Source organism: Oncorhynchus kisutch, unplaced genomic scaffold (genome assembly GCF_002021735.2).
Source record: "Oncorhynchus kisutch isolate 150728-3 unplaced genomic scaffold, Okis_V2 Okis03b-Okis08b_hom, whole genome shotgun sequence".
NCBI classification, from domain to species: Eukaryota; Metazoa; Chordata; class Actinopteri; order Salmoniformes; family Salmonidae; genus Oncorhynchus; species Oncorhynchus kisutch.
Genome location: NW_022261980.1, coordinates 4664499 through 4683431, shown reverse-complemented (window position 1 = coordinate 4683431; position 18933 = coordinate 4664499). Strand labels below are relative to the sequence as shown.

At 45.5% G+C, this 18933-nt stretch overlaps 1 protein-coding gene across 1 annotated transcript in view; it reads left to right on the top strand.

The window, feature by feature from the left end:
* The window catches only part of adamts17 (ADAM metallopeptidase with thrombospondin type 1 motif, 17), a gene marked incomplete in the record, with an annotated part of 184084 nt that extends 172623 nt beyond the window's left edge, over positions 1–11461 (top strand). Inside the window, 2 exon segments of the mRNA XM_031812744.1 lie at positions 9381–9558; positions 9875–11461. Coding sequence (XP_031668604.1) covers positions 9381–9558; positions 9875–10026 — 330 coding nt within the window.
* Positions 11462–18933: the final 7472 nt, after the last annotated feature.

Sequence of the window (18933 nt, the reverse complement as noted above, 5' to 3'; positions counted from 1 at the left end):
TCTCTCTCTCTACTGGAGGAATGAATTAAGGCACCTTGGCCCTCACACCTTTCCAGCCACCAGTCTCTCTTCCCATCTGTCTAACTAGGGCAGGGCAATAGCAACAGGCTCAAGTCCATTTCAATTATTGTGGGTGAGAATGAACATGGGGAGTGTAGTTTAATTCCTGAAATGTAATTGACCTTGTCTGCTGTGGCTGGCTGTGAGGGGACAGGTGTCAACCTTTATTGCTGTACTCGTACTACACACAGACACATGAAGGAACACACACACACAGTAAAGTCCTCAGACCGGGATGGTACATACAAGCAAACCTCCTTATTAACACTTTGAACTACAGTAGGCGCCAGTCGGCTACTCTGGATCTGCCTCCTAAATGGCACTCCTTTTGACATTTGCCATTTGGGATTCATCCTCCGAGCTGAACTATACACTCGTCTGCTGGGCTCTGCAGTGGGCAAAAACCCTCCATTTACAAAACATGTTCACTAATCATTCTGTTTGTTTGCTTGTCTCTTTAGAGATCATTTCAAAACTGAGAGTTCAGGATGAATGAAAGCTCTGAGTAATGCAAAGTGTTTCCTCTCACGGATGAGTCCCAAATGGCACCCTATTCTCTATATAGTGCACTACTTTTGACTACAGTCCTATGGGCCCTGATCATAAGTTGTGCACTATAGAGGGAAAAGGATGACATTTGGGACATATCCTGTGTGATTGTAACCTCAACTAACTCATTCAGCTGCTCTGTTCTGTAATGTACTGCCAAGAATTAAAACACCCATATCTTAGTTAATAAATGTACAAATTGTCCAGATATCCTCCCCAAAGGGGAACTAAAAAGCTACTATATGGGCGGTTCCAATAAGTCCACACAGAATAACATGCTATAACGCTTTACTAGTCAAATAGAGACAGGAGCAACACAGTAGAATACTAATGGGAGACAGCGTTATACAGGAAGTATACGAACAAACAGGGACAACATATATGCTATATGTGTTCCAACATATTACAGATTATAAACTGGGTGGTTTGAGCCCTGAAGGCTGATTGGCTGACAGCCATGGTATATCAGACCATACACCACGGGTATGACAAAACATGTATTTTTACTGCTCTAAATATGTTGCTAACCAGTTTATAATAGCAATAAAGCACCTCTGGGATATGTGGTATAACAGATTTAAGATGTACAATTGATTTATTTATCCTTGTTATAGTTAAGGAAACCGAGCAGTACATTCTCCCATAATAAACAAAAGTCATCAAGAATATTGGCAATTATAAATCTACAAATATCTCTTTCATGTAGACAATGCCAAAATAAATGCCAAACAGTTTCTGGATGCTCATCACAAAGAGTACAGTTAATGTTCATGTCTTTTTTCTTCAGGTAAGGATTCACAGGTAATACTTATGGATCATTCTGAAAGAACTTGTTAACAAGCAGATAAGCAGCTATTTGTGTGGTAATAACCAAACGTTTTTCCAGCAGATATTATTAATAAATGTATTCCAGTAAGTTAGAAGTAAGGAATATATATAACATATCCTTTGAAATAAAGCAGGTATTGTTCTGAGGGAGCAAGGAGAAACACAGTTTTCCTACCGGAGAGTCAACTGGACGAAGAGAGGATATCTCAAATCAAATCAAATCAATAAAGAAGGTGAGGTGAGGTCTGGTTACACCTCTAAACAGCATTACAGTTCCAGATGGAATAGCATCAAAGACTATGCAAACTCTTTAGGTGTAACAGGGATATGTAAAGAGATCCCAAAAAAATCTGCAGAACTGAGTAACATCCCTTCTGCATTAAAAAAGTGACTCACCAGGAGGATATGATTATCAACCTAAAAACAAAGACTTGTTTCTAGACAAAATATTCTTATTGTTCCAAATGCAATACCTATGAGGGGGGGAATGATGGTCATTACGCACACCTGGCCCCTGTTCCCAGTGATTAGTACTTGTATTAGTGTGCACTTGGTTCACCATTGTCTTGTGGATTATTGTTACTATGTCCGTTGGTATGTGTGAGTACCTGCGCTGTGTGTTTTGGCTTTCGTGCCATTGTGGATTGCGCAGATGATTACGGGTCTCATCCCGTGTGTTAATCATTGTGTGCGTGTGTTATTTATTCGAGGTACTCCTCGCTCTTTTGTTTGGTCTTCGTCCCAGTGCCTTTATACGGCACGCCGTGATTTGGGCTTAATAAAAAAAAATATTACGCATTCCTGCGCCTGTCTCCCGACCCTTCATACCAGCGTGACAGTGATGTTTACATTTTAATACCACACCAAGGCTCATGTGTCTATGAAAGAAGATCATTTTAAATCGTATTAATGTTATAGTTACAAAGCAAAATGTAATTGAAGCCAGCAAATCAGGAGAGGATATAATGAGGGATGAAATTCCAAATTGAAGTTGGATTCTTTAAGAAGTATATATTTTTTTTAATCTAGCACCACATTCATATGCGTCCATAATGACAGATTTCCTAATATAATGTGTATCATTTTTCCAGATGAAGTTGAAAAACATCTGGTCAACAGCTTTACCTATTGTGTTGTCAAGATGTAGGGACTGAGCTTCGTAAGAAAGTCTGGAGGTGCCCTTAGCTTTGGAAAGCAGTACTCAACCTTTCAAGGAGGAATCCTTCTGCAACAATTGGTTCAACCTCTTTTTGTTTTGTTCAATAATGGGATTTAAGTTTAATGAGCATCTTTCCTATTGATTCTTAGATATGGTAATCCCAAGGTATGTTACTCTTTCCTTGACTGGAATATTTCAGATAGAGGGTACCACACAGTCTTTAATTAAGCAATAAGGCCCGAGGGGGTGTGGTTTATGGCCAATATACCACGGCTAAGGGCTGTTCTTACGCATGACGCAACATGGAGTGCCTGGATTCAGCCCTTATCCATGGTATATTGGCCATATATCACAAACCCCGAAATGCCTTATTGCTATTATAAACTGGTTACCAACATAACTAGAGCAGTAAAAATAAGTGTTTTGTCATACTCGTGGTATACTGTCTGATATACCACCTCTGTCAGCCAATCAGCATAGTGATTTTAGGGATGGTGACAGTACTGGCTAGTTGTATGTCAAAAATGTCTTAATGGTTAGGGTACGTCATTATCACACCGTTGTTAAAGCACTGTATTCAGCCAGTTCATTATAATAAAGACTACTTCACCTCAAAGCGCATGGAAGTGATGTGCATTGTATGGAGGTAACCTGCCGGTTCCACTAGTTCCACTAATGTTATCTGACAGTCTTTGTCAAATCTCTCCTTGATGAACCCCAGTTCCACTAGTTACACTAATGTTATCTGACAGTCTTTGTCAAATCTCTCCTTGATGAACCCCAGTTCCACTAGTTACACTAATGTTATCTGACAGTCTTTGCCAAATCTCTCCTTGATGAACCCCAGATCCACTAGTTCCACTAGTGTTATCTGACAGTCTTTGTCAAATCTCTCCTTGATGAACCCCAGTTCCACCTTAGTTACACTAGTGTTATCTGACAGTCTTTGCCAAATCTCTCCTTGATGAACCCCAGTTCCACCTTAGTTACACTAGTGTTATGTGACAGTCTTTGTCAAATCTCTCCTTGATGAACCCCAGTTCCACCTTAGTTACACTAGTGTTATCTGACAGTCTTTGTCAAATCTCTCCTCAATGAACCCCAGTTCCACCTTAGTTACACTAGTGTTATCTGACAGTCTTTGTCAAATCTCTCCTCGATGAACCCCAGTTCCACCTTAGTTACACTAGTGTTATCTGACAGTCTTTGTCTAATCTCTCCTCGATGAACCCCAGTTCCACCTTAGTTACACTAGTGTTATCTGACAGTCTTTGTCTAATCTCTCCTCGATGAACCCCAGTTCCACCTTAGTTACACTAGTGTTATCTGACAGTCTTTGCCAAATCTCTCCTTGATGAACCCCAGTTCCACCTATTCCATTGATTCCAGCACTGGCTGATTCAACTAATCAAGGGCCTGATGATTAGTTGCCCAGTCAAATCTAGTGTGTTAGTTTGCTGGAAAATCAAATAAGTGAAAAGGCTGGGTTGTACTCAAGGAACGGTCTTGGAAACAGGTTTACCGAACTGAAAATCTACAGTGCATCTCCATTTCCCAATCGTACAAACTGAGTTAGTCTGTTTTTGACATGCATGTAATTTATCATATGGAGTGTCATGTTCAGCTGCCTGATACAGGGTCAGATCTTATTTCCCCATTCTAACGGTTAAGGTTGGGATCGGGGAGAATGCAATCTAATCCTAGATCTGCAATGCTCTAGATCTGCAATTTGCCAGTCTCGGGGTCACTACAGCAGGTCAGGGGGAGGACCATTACATTTCTCTCCCTGTGTGGAACTGGAGACAGTGAGTGTATGTTTCCCCCCAGGATGCTGAGGAAGGTGCGTCCACCCCTCTCCTCTGCCCTTATTTAACTACAGATCTAGGATCAGATTGCTTTATTTCCAATCCTATCCATAACTGTTAGAATGTATCAGTGGCTAGAGACAACTTCTACCTATGATTCCACATGAGGGAATATATTTAAGTTTCTCCCTGAAACTGATCTAAGATCTGTTTTGTGATTCTGTCCCTGATGCTTAAAGTAAGGACTTACAGGGTAAGCTTATCCTAGATCTGTAATGTCTACCTAGAGCTCTGTGAGGGGGCTGCGTGAGCACATCTGGTTCAGTCATCATCAGACAAGCTGGAGAACATCTGAAGGTTTTGTGTGTGTTTGTGTGTGTGCTGTCTGTCAGTGTAGACGCCATAGCCCAGTTCTCATTAACAGTAATCTCCACTAATCCTTCATCAGAACATTCTAGAGGGGGTTTGTTAATCCAAACGGGCAATTACAGAGCTGCATTTTATTTTCTCCCCTTGTTTACACACACACACACACACACACACACACACACACACACACACACACACACACACACACACACACACACACACACACACACACACACACACAAACACACACACACACACACACACACACACACACACACACACACACACACACACACACACACACACACACACACACACACACACACACACACACACACACACACACACACACACACTGTTAGTAGTAAGTATCACTTCATTCAGGAGCACTACAGCAAGGCAGTTAACCCCCAACAACTGCTCCCTGGGCTCCGATGACGTGGGAAACACTGCCATATACAGTGCACTACTTTTGACCAGGGCCCATGCAGCTCTGTTCAAAAGTAGTGCACTATAAAGAGAATAGGGTGCCATTTGAGATGCACCTTACCTCACCATTCCCACTGAGAAGGGACTTCAGTCCGGCATTTAGACAATCTGACAGAGCTGCTGCCGGAATTCCTTTCATCTTCCCAAGGTGTCTTTTCCAGGTACACAACACCTGTGTGTTCCAAATGGCACCCTATTCCCTATATAGTGCACTACTTTTATTCGGGGCCTCATAGGGCTCTGTTCAAAAGTAGTGCACTACTGTAAGTAACAGAGTGCTATTTGGGATGCAGACATTGACTACTGTTCCTCTACCTCCACATATTCTAACAGACTTTTTAAAAGGGCTTTTAAATGAAAGCCACCCGACACTGACCTTTCCCTGTTAACACACCTAGTAGAAGAGCCTCTGATCGGACTGTCAGGTGTTCTGTAATGGAGCTGGGAGAGAGCTGGGGATGGAGCTGGGAGAGAGCTGGGGATGGAGATGGGAGAGAGCTGGGGATGGAGATGGGAGAGAGCTGGGGATGGAGCTGGGAGAGAGCTAGGGATGGAGCTGGGAGAGAGCTGGGGATGGAGATGGGAGAGAGCTGGGGATGGAGATGGGAGAGAGCTGGGGATGGAGATGGGAGAGAGCTGGGGATGGAGATGGGAGAGAGCTGGGGATGGAGATGGGAGAGAGGTGGGGATGGAGATGGGAGAGAGCTGAGAGAGAGTTGGGGATGGAGCTGGGAGAGAGCTGGGGAAGATGGGGCTGGGAGAGAGCTGGGAATGGTGGAGAGAGCTTGGGATGGAGCTGGGGAAGATGGGGCTGGGAGAGAGCTGGGAATGGTGGAGAGAGCTGGGGATGGGGCTGGGGATGGGGCTGGGAGAGAGCTGGGAATGGTGGAGAGAGCTGGGGATGGGGCTGGGGATGGGGCTGGGAGAGAGCTGGGAATGGTGGAGAGAGCTGGGGATGGGGCTGGGGATGGGGCTGGGAGAGAGCTGGGAATGGTGGAGAGAGCTGGGGATGGGGCTGGGAGAGAGATGGGGATGGGGCTGGGGGAGATGGGGATGGGTTTCACTTTCCACCATTCCACCCATTTTCTGTCTGAAAAGTTCTATGTCACGTACCTGATGAAAGGACGTTCAGGTGCCAGCGTCTTGGTCAGTTTCTCATTCAGGAAATCTAATAACAGGAAATAACTGTTGGCTGCTATTTAGTGCCGGGCTTATATCTGGTGTGTTGTTCTGATCCTGTGCTAATTGTGTTACTACCCCCCCACCCTCTAACCGTCCTGAATGTATTACCTCATTTTCTCTCCTAATGATGTTAAAGGGGAATTCTGGAATTTAAAACTAATGACTCAGGTAAGTGGTGGGGTGTCCATTGTTGTTGTTCTTTGAATCCCCGATTGCCCCTTTAAAGTCCTCAAATGACTCCTCTGTCCCACTCCCCCAACGCTGGACAATAAACTGACCGGCTCTCCTCTCTTCCCACCACTATCAGACCATGAGTCTATTAGCATGTCTTAGAATATCATTCAGATAAGCTGCTGATTCAATTGTTGTTGTGAGTTATGAGGAGGTCATGCCTCTAGGGATGTGGCTATGATATTAGAGCTAGGATGCATCCCAAAAGCCACCCTGTTCCCTTTATAGTGAACTACTTTTGACCAAAGCCTTATGGGCTCTATAGGGGATAGGGTTTCATTTGGGATACAGATAAAGTCTTATGGGAGTGTTGCTATGATCGTGTCCCCATCAGCTTGTCTCCTAATGATGTTTCAGATAATGTTCTCTCTGTCTCTTTGTTTGTGTTTTCATTTGTTTGTTTGTGCTTCAGCAGTAGTGTGTGTGTGTGTGTGTGTGTGTCTGTGTGTGTGTGCTTTCCTCTGTGTGTGTGTGTGTGTGTGTGTGTGTGTGTGTCTCTCCAGGGCCTTATCTCATAGACTTATCTCATTGTGATCATGTTCATCAGTGATAATGAAAGCTTGGTGAAAAAACCTTCTGAGAATCATTCTAAGTACCTATAGAGATGTGGGATCATGATAATCGGATTGTTTTTGAGCAGTGTCAAGTCAACAAGTCCTTTGGTAGAACACCGGGCCGTTTACAATAGCTATTGAAATGGCTTCCACTAATTGCCTCTCTGTGAAGTGAATAGTAAATCCACCTGCTTGAATCGAGGGCCTGGGAACGACTGTTGTTCAGAGTTAATTATTGGACGAGGCTATAGCTGTTGGCTGCCAAGGCACAGGCCTGTGTACAATGGGAATCCGTTGTCTGTCGCCTCTGATGTTTCCAAGCTTAGAATATCAAAGTCCTCTTTCTTTGGCCCCATTCCATGTTGGTTTCTCCTAGCCCCTTACCTCCATCTCCTACCTCCAGCCCCTACCTCCAGCTCCTACCTCCAGCCCCTTACCTCCAGCTCCTACCTCCAGCCCCTACCTCCAGCACCTTACCTCTAGCTCCTACCTCCAGCTCCTACCTCCAGCTCCTACCTCCAGCTCCTACCTCCAGCTCCTACGTCCAGCCCCTACCTCCAGCTCCTACCTCCAGCCCCTTACCTCCAGCCCTTACCTCCAGCCCCTACCTCCAGCTCCTACCTCCAGCTCCTACCTCCAGCCCCTACCGCCAGCTCCTATCTCCAGCCCCTACCTCCAGCTCCTACCTCCAGCCCCTACCTCCAGCTCCTACCTCCAGCCCCTTCTCCAAGCCCCTTACATCCAGCCCCTTTTCCAAGCCTCTTACCTCCAGTCCTTTCTCCAAGCCCCATACCTCCAGCCCCTTCTCCAAGCACTTTACCTCCACTCCCCTCTCCAAGCCCTTTACCTCCAGCCCCTTCTCCAAGCCCTTTACCTCCAGCCCCCTCTCCAAGCCCCTTACTTCCAGCCCCCTCTCCAAGCCCTTTACCTCCAGCCCCCTCTCCAAGCCCCTTAAATCCAGCCCCCTCTCCAAGCCCTTTACCTCCACCCCCCTCTCCAAGCCCTTTACCTCCAGCCCCTTCTCCAAGCCCTTTACCTCCACCCCCCTCTCCAAGCCCTTTACCTCCAGCCCCTTCTCCAAGCCCTTTACCTCCAGCCCCTTCTTCAAGCCCCTTACCTCCACCCCCCTCTCCAAGCCCTTTACCTCCAGCCCCTTCTTCAAGCCCTTTACTTCCAGCCCCCTCTCCAAGCCCCTTAAATCCAGCCCCCTCTCCAAGCCCTTTACCTCCACCCCCCTCTCCAAGCCCTTTACCTCCAGCCCCTTCTCCAAGCCCTTTACCTCCACCCCCCTCTCCAAGCCCTTTACCTCCAGCCCCTTCTCCAAGCCCTTTACCTCCAGCCCCTTCTCCAAGCCCCTTACCTCCACCCCCCTCTCCAAGCCCTTTACCTCCAGACCCTTTTCCAAGCCTCTTACCTCCAGTCCTTTCTCCAAGCCCCATAACTCTTCGTTCTTCACAGATCTGATTGGTTTGGGTAGGTCTAAGCTATATGGTGATGGCTCCATCCCCTAAAAAGTCAAAGTGGTGGTCACACCTATACTGTTACTTAGACCTATCTAGTCCTTTCAGATCTGTGATCACTGAAGAGATAGGAGCTAGGGGAAGAGCCTGAGGACAGAGATGGATCTTAGCCTCAGAGCATGTATTACTATTGAGACGAAGCACTCTGACAGGGTATTTAGGACTCGTAAATCAGTCTATTCAAACATAGAACACAGCCTCCATCTGTAATTAGGCCTGTTTGGGATTATCTTACCGCTAGTAAATACCACACTACACCTTTATCTGTTATTCAGGTCTAGTCTCTTCTCACATTCAGTCATGAAGTGATTTGGCCCCCTATAAACAATAGGGATGTGTTTCCAATAGCACCATATTCCCTATATTAATTAAGCACTTCTTCTGACCAGGGTACATAGGGCTCCGGTCACAAGTAGTACACTATATAGGGAGTAGGGTGCCATTTGGGATGCACACTAGGTCTATGGAAGATTACAATTACCTAAAATGTGAGGGGTAAACATATTAGGAAGTGATTATGTCCTAAAAAGTCTAGGACATGGACATGGAAGTCTGTTACAAATGGCTCTCAATGTCAAAATACTTCCTCTCGAGTTTGGAAGAGAAAGTAACTCAAGTGATTGGATCTTTCCAGTGCTCGTCATCCTGTGGGAAGGGCCTGCAGTCCAGAGTGGTCCAATGTATGCACAGAGTGACAGGTCGCCACGGTAATGACTGCCCCGTGGTGTTCAGACCACCCACCTACCGGCCCTGTCACCAGGAGGCCTGCAATGACAAAGTCAACGTCAACACCATCACCTCCCCCAGATTAGGTAACATAGTTTGTGTGTGTGTGCTTGTATGTGTGTGTGTTTTTGAGAGAGAGAGCAAGAGAGCAACAGAAAGAGAGAGAGAGAGACAGAAACAGACAGAGAAAGAGAGAGAGAGAGTGTGTGTGTGTGTGTGTGTGTGTGTGTGTGTGTGTGTGTGTGTGTGTGTGTGTGTGTGTGTGTGTGTGTGTGTGTGTGTGTGTGTGTGTGTGTGTGTGTGTGTGTGTGTGTGTGTGTGTGTGTGCATAAGTGGGTGCACATGTGTGTACTGTGTTTCTCTGTCTGTTGACGTGGCCCCTGTGCCCCTGTTCCTCTCCAGCTGCTCTGACCTACAAGTGCACAGGAGACCAGTGGACTGTGTACTGCCGTGTGATCCGGGAGAAGAACCTGTGCCAGGACATGAGATGGTACCAGCGCTGCTGCGACACCTGCAGAGACTTCTACGCCAACAAAACACCCCGCAAGAGTTAATGATGAAAGCACTCACACACATAATTGTACACAGACAGACACACACACACTTCACCTAGGGCTACGACTTTAGATGCTTCTGTAACACTTGACTTAAAGCTTGCGGGTATAATGCTTTGTAAGTCGTTATAAGCATGAATGAGCCTTTATAATGTGTTAAAATAAGGCTTATGATATGATATGTCTCTCTATGTATCAGCATGTTAACCGACTCAAAATGTCTGTTATTTAACCTGCTTCAGGAGATGATACTAATATATTGTAAGGGTCTCGTGGCATGTCTTTATGCCGGCAGGCTTTAAGTAAAGAGTTACGGATGGTTTTTCTGAATTATTCATATTCTTCTTATTAATTATAGGACATTACATTTTGGAGAAAAAGTGGAAATCAGTGCAGAGACCATTTCAAGTGGGATCATAAGCTTGTTGTCATGAAGACTTGAAAACCTTCTTTAACTTGTTTTATTGCTATAAACCAAAGCGAGGGACTTCACAGTTTGGGGAGTCTCTCGGTGGGTAGCCTGTCGCGTCAACGTTTGTTGTACAGTGTGATTTAACATTGGCGTTAACAAATGTGATAACTCTTTATGTGGAAAGGTCAGATTGTCTATAGATGCTCAGTGAACTATCAGAAAATGTCTGATTTTCAAATGCACACGCTGAATCTAATACAGCTAGGGAGGCTGAATATGAGTAAATCTATGTTACTTGGAGCGGCAGGTAGCCTAGTGGTTAGAGCTTTGGGCCAGTAACTGAAAGGTTGCTGGATCAAATCCCTGAGCTGACAAGGTAAAAATCAGTTGTTCTGCCCCTGAGCAAGGCACTGTTCCCCGGGCCCTGACAAAGTGGATGTGGATTAAGGCAGCACCCTCACCTCTCTGATTCAGAGGGGTTGGGTTAAATGCGGAAGACACATTTCAGTTGAATACATTCAGTTGAACAACTGACTAGGTTTCCCCCTTTCCCTTACTTACATAGATAGAATGTATGTACATCACAGGAGGCTGGTGAGGGGAGGACTCCTCATAATAATGTCTGGAATGGAGTGAATGGAATGGTATCAAATGTTTGTGTTTGAAACCATTCCATTTATTCCGTTCCATCCGTTAGTATGAGCCCATCCTTCCCAATTAAGGTGCCACCAGCCGCCTGTGACATACATACATTACTTACACACACGTACATTAAAAGACGTGCAAGGGCTTTGTTATTGCATGTTAACAGAGGTGCAGTTGACATGTAATACATCTAAATGGTAGTTGGTACGTAGCATGTAGATCTGTAGGGGACTATCCAGATAAAGTGGGCCTGTATATTCTCTTGTGTTTAGTTCAGCTGGCCCTGTATTCACCAAGCCACTGGCTGGCCACTCACTAGACTGGGCCAAGAGACCTGGCTCGTGTTCATTAGGCACCAGATGGACTGAAACAGGTAGGGACTACTTGAACTTGTTCAATAAGAAACGCTCATTGTCTTTTTTCCGCTGCAACATTTGAAAACGTTTCCCATTGTGTGTTTTGATGAACATGACCCTGGTTTCTTCTCTTAGGGACAAACCGTAACTTGATGTCTTGAGATAACGTGAATTTCGCAAGTCTTGGTTACACATTTGAATCTCAAGTTAGGATTTGTCCCTTAGTTCCACGATAGATTATATGTACTTACATGTGGTTGTTGTTTTTTGTTGATGTCATTGTTGTTTTTTGGCGGTTGTTGTTATTTAAAACTAGCCAGGAGCCGTTATAAGGTACTGCAGTTCTACATTGAAATGATGAAGCTAACGATAGGAGAGGCCTAGTTCACTATTCCCTAGGCTCACCTGAAGGCCTTGGACAGCCCATGTAGCATCCGTCTCTCTCCTGAGGATCCAATGTTGGAGACAGTGCAGTGGTGGGGGTGTAATTTAAGAGAAGATTAGATGTATCTTAAGTTAAGTACTGTATATGTGAGTGGAATCCACAACCCAGTATCGTTAACACCTTGCTCCAACTACGCTCCATGAACCAACTGAGCAATCTGGGTGAAGCAGGTTCAGCTATATTGTTAGGTTCATTGTAAAACACAAATCCCTGTATCATGTGTGTATCTGTTGTCCTCCCTTGGTGCTTGAGGTGTGCATCGTCATGACGATGTACCAAACGTGACGTAAACTAGTCTCTGGTTTCAATCTTCACACTTACTCCAAACCTGGTGTTTGTTAACATTTCCATACATCATCAAACTTGAAATTGGTTTTAACTATTAAACAGTAATTCAAACACAATGTGAGGCTTACACCGATTTCAACAGCTTGCCCTTATGCATGAGTGTGGCAAACGTAGACGTCACAAACATCAACATGTAAACATTAATGGAGGCAGCGTTATGTTTGCTACAAAATGATGGTGCAGTAGATAACTGACTGTAAATAATGTACAGTTAGTTATCACAGACGTTCTTTATCCATAAATGACGAGGTTTGTCCAGTTGTGTTCACGTTTTACAGATTATGACTTAAAGGGGTAATCTGCAGTTGTGTTCACGTTTTACAGATTATGATTTAAAGGGGTAATCTCCAGTTGTGTTCACGTTTTACAGATTATCTTTTAAAGGGGTAATCTCCAGTTGTGTTCACGTTTTACAGATTATGATTTAAAGGGGTAATCTGCAGTTGTGTTCACATTTTACAGATTATGATTTAAAGGGATAATCTGCAGTTGTGTTCACGTTTTACAGATTATGACTTAAAGGGGTAATCTGCAGTTGTGTTCACGTTTTACAGATTATGATTTAAAGGGGTAATCTCCAGTTGGGTTCACGTTTTACAGATTATGACTTAAAGGGGTAATCTCCAGTTGGGTTCACGTTTTACAGATTATGATTTAAAGGGGTAATCTGCAGTTGCTACATACATTTTTTGATTTATAAATGAGCTCAGGTCAACTGTCCCATTTTACCCCATCAGAACCCCAAATGCTTGTTTTACATGTAAACAAACACTATGAAGCCTTAAAACATGGTTAAAACTATCAGCTTCATATCATGGATGGTCAGTCCTTGCATCCATAGCTCGGTCTATGAATTTGATAGTGGTTACATTTCTCCAGACTTTTTGGATTGTTTTAACTGCTGATTGACGCTTTCCAAGTGTATTACGTAACATTCAGCACTGTAGTGTATATCTATGGCACTGGCCTAGTTCTCCTGGTTCTTGGAGTTGGCTGAAGCAGAAACAGATCTAGATTTACCAGGCTATGTAGTGTATATCTATGGCACTGGCCTAGTTCTCCTGGTTCTTGGAGTTGGCTGAAGCAGAAACAGATCTAGTGTTACCAGGCTATGTAGTGTATATCTATATTTCTGGCCTGGTTCTTTGTGGTCTATGGAGACCACCATGACTAATCACTTAGCCCCTAGGTAGAGACCCTGTCCCCCAGGTAGAGACCCTGACCCCCAGGGAGAGACCCTGTCCCCCAGATAGAAACCCTGTCCCCCAGGTAGAGACGCTGTCCCCCAGGTAGAGACCCTGACCCCCAGGTAGAGACCCTGACCCCCAGGTAGAGACCCTGTCCCCCAGGTAGAGACACTGTCCCCCAGGTAGAGACCCTGACCCCCAGGTAGAGGTCCTTACCCCCAGGTAGAGACCCTGACCCCCAGGTAGAGACCCTGACCCCCAGGTAGAGACCCTGTCACCCAGGTAGAGACACTGACCCCCAGGTCAGGAAGACCCCAGGCAGAGACCTTGGCCCCCAGGTCAGGAAGCCCCCAGGCAGAGACCTTGGCCCCCAGGCAGAGCCCCCAGTATTGGGATAAGAGCTGATATGGGCCCAGGTCTAAACAGAGAAAACAAACAGCCCAGCTCTCAGAACTCCTGAGTCCCACATTTCCAACCCTTCAGAGCAGAAACCATGAATCAATCAAACAATCTAACATGGTACTGTTTACCTACGTGTTCAGAACACGTAGGACAGAGGACCACCCTGGCGGTACTGTGTGTGTGTGTTTGCATGCGTGTGTGTAATCGATGTATGTCTCTGTGGTATTAGCCGTCAGTGGTGAGATCTTGCAAAGAAAACATCACTGTTAAAGACATGCTCCGGTACTTTGGTGAGGGTGGGTGGGCCCAACGGCTCAGTAGAGAGAGAGAGAGAGAGAGAGAGAGAGAGAGAGAAATAAATATATTTGAGTTTTAAATCATCTTTATTGGGTCTGGGGGCCCACCACACAATAGATACTCATACAAAACCACAGTTACACAACAATTAAAAACACAACTCCAATTCCTCCTCCGCAGTAACTACACACAACAGCCTCTGAATACCCCATATACTCAAAAACAGATCGATATTGTTGACAAGTTTATAATAGGCAAACTCAACCCTTAGTCTCGCTGCCAACATTCCCTCCAGCATTCCCACCACATCCACAGACCCCTGTCCCCAAATGCTGTTCTTTCGGGTCTTCCATATCGCTAATTTCTCTGCCCCTAACACAAAATTAAGCAACACAACTACACCCCTTTTAACTGAACCTGTACTTTGGCCCAAATATATACAGTTGGGAAGACAAAACCTCTCCCAACGTTGAGAACCAATCAGTGATCAGTTCAATCATCCCGACCAACCTGGAACACAGTAAAAACAGATGTGCCCGAGATTCAGACTCAGCACAGAATGGACACCCCTCCCCAACAGTAGGGTCCAGGTGTACCAGATGCATGTTGGTGGCTATAGCTCCATGTATTATCCTCCATTGGAGGTCAGCTGTCCTCTTATCAATAGGCAGTTTGTATAATGATCGCCAACAGCCTTTTGGAGAGGCACCTGGACCAAGCACACCCGCCCACCTCGTCGATTTTACCCCTTCCAGGGAAGAGGCATGGGACACCTTTACACATATTCTGTACATGGCCTTCTTTCCCACCTCCTTGAACTCCCCCAGCTCCGGGGTATCGAAGGAAAGCAGCATCCCCACATCCTCGAATGCCCCCATCGCAGCACTAACAATCAGTGCAGGGAACACATAATCCAGACCCTCCTTCCACCGATCAGAATTGGAAGTGTCAGTCACATACTGCAGATGAAGCACTGGCAAGGAGTCGCAGACCTCAGCGGCGACCTTCCTCAGTAGGCGAGATGATCGGATCCCCGCTCTTTCTCCCAGCTCCTCCAACGATCTGCTCCTGCTCCGCATCAGATGATCCAGCTTGGTACACCCCACAGGCATGAACGTAGGCTAGCTGAACCCAGAGCACGGGACTGGAAGGCAGTGTTGTGAAAAAGAGGCTCTTCAAAAAGCCACATCCCTGGTGGCGTGCAGGCCTTACGGGACTTGACAAGGACTCTCCAAGCCTGCATAGCAGACTCATAAAATGGAGTCAGGCCAGGCAAATCACCCCCCTCCAGCTTTAAGAGGAAAAGGTGCTTGTCTAAGCCCAAACAGCCCAGTCTCCTCATCAATGTGTATGCTGTTTCGACCCAGCTAAAACCGTCTCTGTACAACAATCTCTGGGCTGCTTGGAGCCGGAAAGCCATGATCCTAGAGGAAATGTCCACCAGGCCTTGCCCACCCTCGTGCAGTGGCAGGTACAGGGCTGCAGCTTTAATCCAGTGTTGTCCAGACCAGAAGAAATTGACAGACAGTGCTATCGTGGGACCCTTCATTACACCTGGCACAGAGAAACCAGTAAGCTTCGCTCTTAAAAAACAAAGCATTGGTTCAATCGCCAGACTATATAACTGCCCTGAAATTGGGCATCCCTGCCTGATGCCCCTTTGGACAGGGATGGGGCAACTCAAACCACCCCCCACCTTCACCATACACGAGGCCCCAGCATACAGTAAATTCATCCAAGACAAAAAAATCCCCAAACCCAAAGGCTTTCATTGTTTTAAACAAGTCCACATGATCAAAAGCCTTCTCCTGATCCAAAGAAAGTAAACCCACATTTACATCAGACAGTTTACAAATGTCTAAAACATCTCTTATCAGAAACAATTTGTCAACAATAGAGCGATCAGGTTCACAGTAGGACTGGTCCTTGTGGATCAACAATCCCAGATACTCTTTCAACCTGTTTGAGAGACATTTAGAAACAATTTTGTATTCAGCGCACAGCAAAGCAACAGGTCTCCAATTTTTTAAGAGAGCCAAATCCCCCTTTTTTGGCAACAGTGAAAGCACCGCACATTGACAGGATTCAGGAAGAGAACCCTCATGAAAAGAATCACACACCACTTCATAAAAATCCTCCCCAATAGACCCCCAAAAGTGCTTATAAAACTCAGATGGTAAACCATCGATGCCAGGGGCTCGGCCTGTTGAGAGCTGCATAACTGCTGTGGACAGCTCTTGCAGTGTAATGTCAGAGTCCAATGCGACTCTCTGCTCAGGTCCCAATTGAGGAAGACCGTGTAACAACTGTTCAGTACACAGAGAGTCACAATCCTCCACCTTATAGAAGGCCGAGTAGAAATCCACGGCATGTTGACGCATTTCACTGTCATCCGTGGTCACCTTCCCATCAGGGAGACGAAGGCAGATCATCTGTTTATGTTGCAATGTCGACTGTCCTAGTGGTCACCTTCCCATCAGGAAGACGAAGGCAGACCATCTGTTTATGTTGCAATGTCGACTGTCCTAGGTTTTTTTTAAAGCGCTAGGAGCATCCATATCCTCGAGGGAAGCAAAATGAGACCTAATCAAGGCACCCTTCACTCTTTCATGCAGAAACGACCTCAGTTCATGTCTCTTGTCCTGTAAGTTCATGACTAATTCAGGGTCATTCTGAGTGAGCAGCTTCATTTCAATAGACTTGATGTCCTGTTCAAGGGCCTTGATAGTCTCTTTAACTTCAATTTGAGACAGAGCAGTATACTGTTGACAAAATGCTCGTATTTGTTCCTTCCCAACCTCCCACCATTGTCTCTAGAACCTCCCACCATTGTCTCTAGAACCTCCCACCATTGTCTCTAGAACCTCCCACCATTGTCTCTAGAACCTCCCACCATCGTCTCAATGACTCAACATTCCCTTTTGTAACCCTCCATTTTTCCCAAAACAACAAAAACCTGTCACAAAACATGACATCATGTAACAACTTAACATTAAAATACCAGTAAGGTGATGACCTTCGTGGACTGGACAAGTGCATATCAACAGTAGCAATATGGTGATCAGAGAAACCCACAGGAGTCATGGCACACTTTCCAACCCTACTACAGTATTGCTCAGATACATACAACCTGTCTAACCTTCCAACCCTACTACAGTATTGCTCAGATACATACAACCTGTCTAACCTTCCAACCCTACTAGAGTAGTGATCAGATACATACAACCTGTCTAACCTTCCAACCCTACTAGAGTAGTGATCAGATACATACAACCTGTCTAACCTTCCAACCCTACTAGAGTAGTGATCAGATACATACAACCTGTCTAACCTTCCAACCCTACTAGAGTAGTGATCAGATACATACAACCTGTCTAACCTTCCAACCCTACTAGAGTAGTGATCAGATACATACAACCTGTCTAAACTTGCTGCACTGACACGACCTTCATACATTTTTAACCATGTACACTGCCTAACTTTCGCAATGCTTACTCTCCACACATCAGAAAGCTCAAACTCAGTTAATAGGCCAGACAGGCAAGTGTCTGATCGCAGGTGAGGTTCTTCAGCAGTGCGGTCAACAGTAAAATCCACTGTACAATTCCAGTCACCCTCTAAAACCATACACCCCTCTTGATCACACTGTCTTAAGGTGTCCTTTATTTGATCAAATACAGCAATACGCTCTGTACCCTCATTAGGAGCATAAACATACAAAAACAACACACAAAAAACACAACATGCACCTTGACCAATAAAACCCGACCCTTGACATTCTCTGTTGTAGATACCACAGTCACCCCTAAGCCTGAGGAAAACAAGATTGCCACCCCAGCACTGAAATTAGTACCATGACTGAGTATATGCTGCCCCTCCCACCACATACCCCAGTCAACCTCATTTTCCTCATCACTATGTGTCTCCTGTAGGAAAACTACATTAAGCCTTTTGTTTTATTACTTCTAATACCCAAGCCCTCTTATTCCTGTCCCTTCCCCCATTAATACTGAGAGAACCGACCCTTAGTACCTCCATGTAGAAAAGAGAAAGGAAAAGCAGAAGAAACCACAGAGAAACCAAAGAGAAAAAAGACCCTATGAAGCATGATCATCATCATTATTTTAATCTTCTCTTAACCTGACCACGTTTCCCACCACCTTTTGCTGCTGCAACAGCAGTAATACATTTCCTCAAGCGAAACCGCTTCTTCTCTAACCCCACCGTCTTCTGTAACATCCCAGCTGACCTCACAAACTTATCAATAATCTGCCAATTTGACAGATTTCCCAAAAGTCTGATCCAGAAACTCATTTACCTCCTCTAGATCGTAAATTGAGTCCTCACCAGCAGCTGTCATATCTAAAGAGATATCCATATCCTTCTCCTGATCCTCAGCTGAGACCACAGACAACTGACTCCCCTCTACCACATCCCTTTCAACACTCCCCACTTGCGCCTCATCACTCTTACCAGGCATCTCCTCCACTACCTGGGAGACTAGCCACACCTGAACATCACTACTCATAGTGGGCATCTCCTCAACTACCTGGGACCCTAGCTCCACATGAACCCCAGCACTCGTAGTGGGTATATCCTCCACTACCTGGGAGCCTAGCTCCACATGAACCCCAGCACTCGTAGTGGGTATATCCTCCACTACCTGGGAGCCTAGCTCCACATGAACCCCAGCACTCGTAGTGGGTATATCCTCCACTACCTGGGAGCCTAGCTCCACATGAACCCCAGCACTCGTTTTGGGCATCTCCTCCACTACCTGGGAGCCTAGCTCCACATGAACCCCCTCCTGTACCC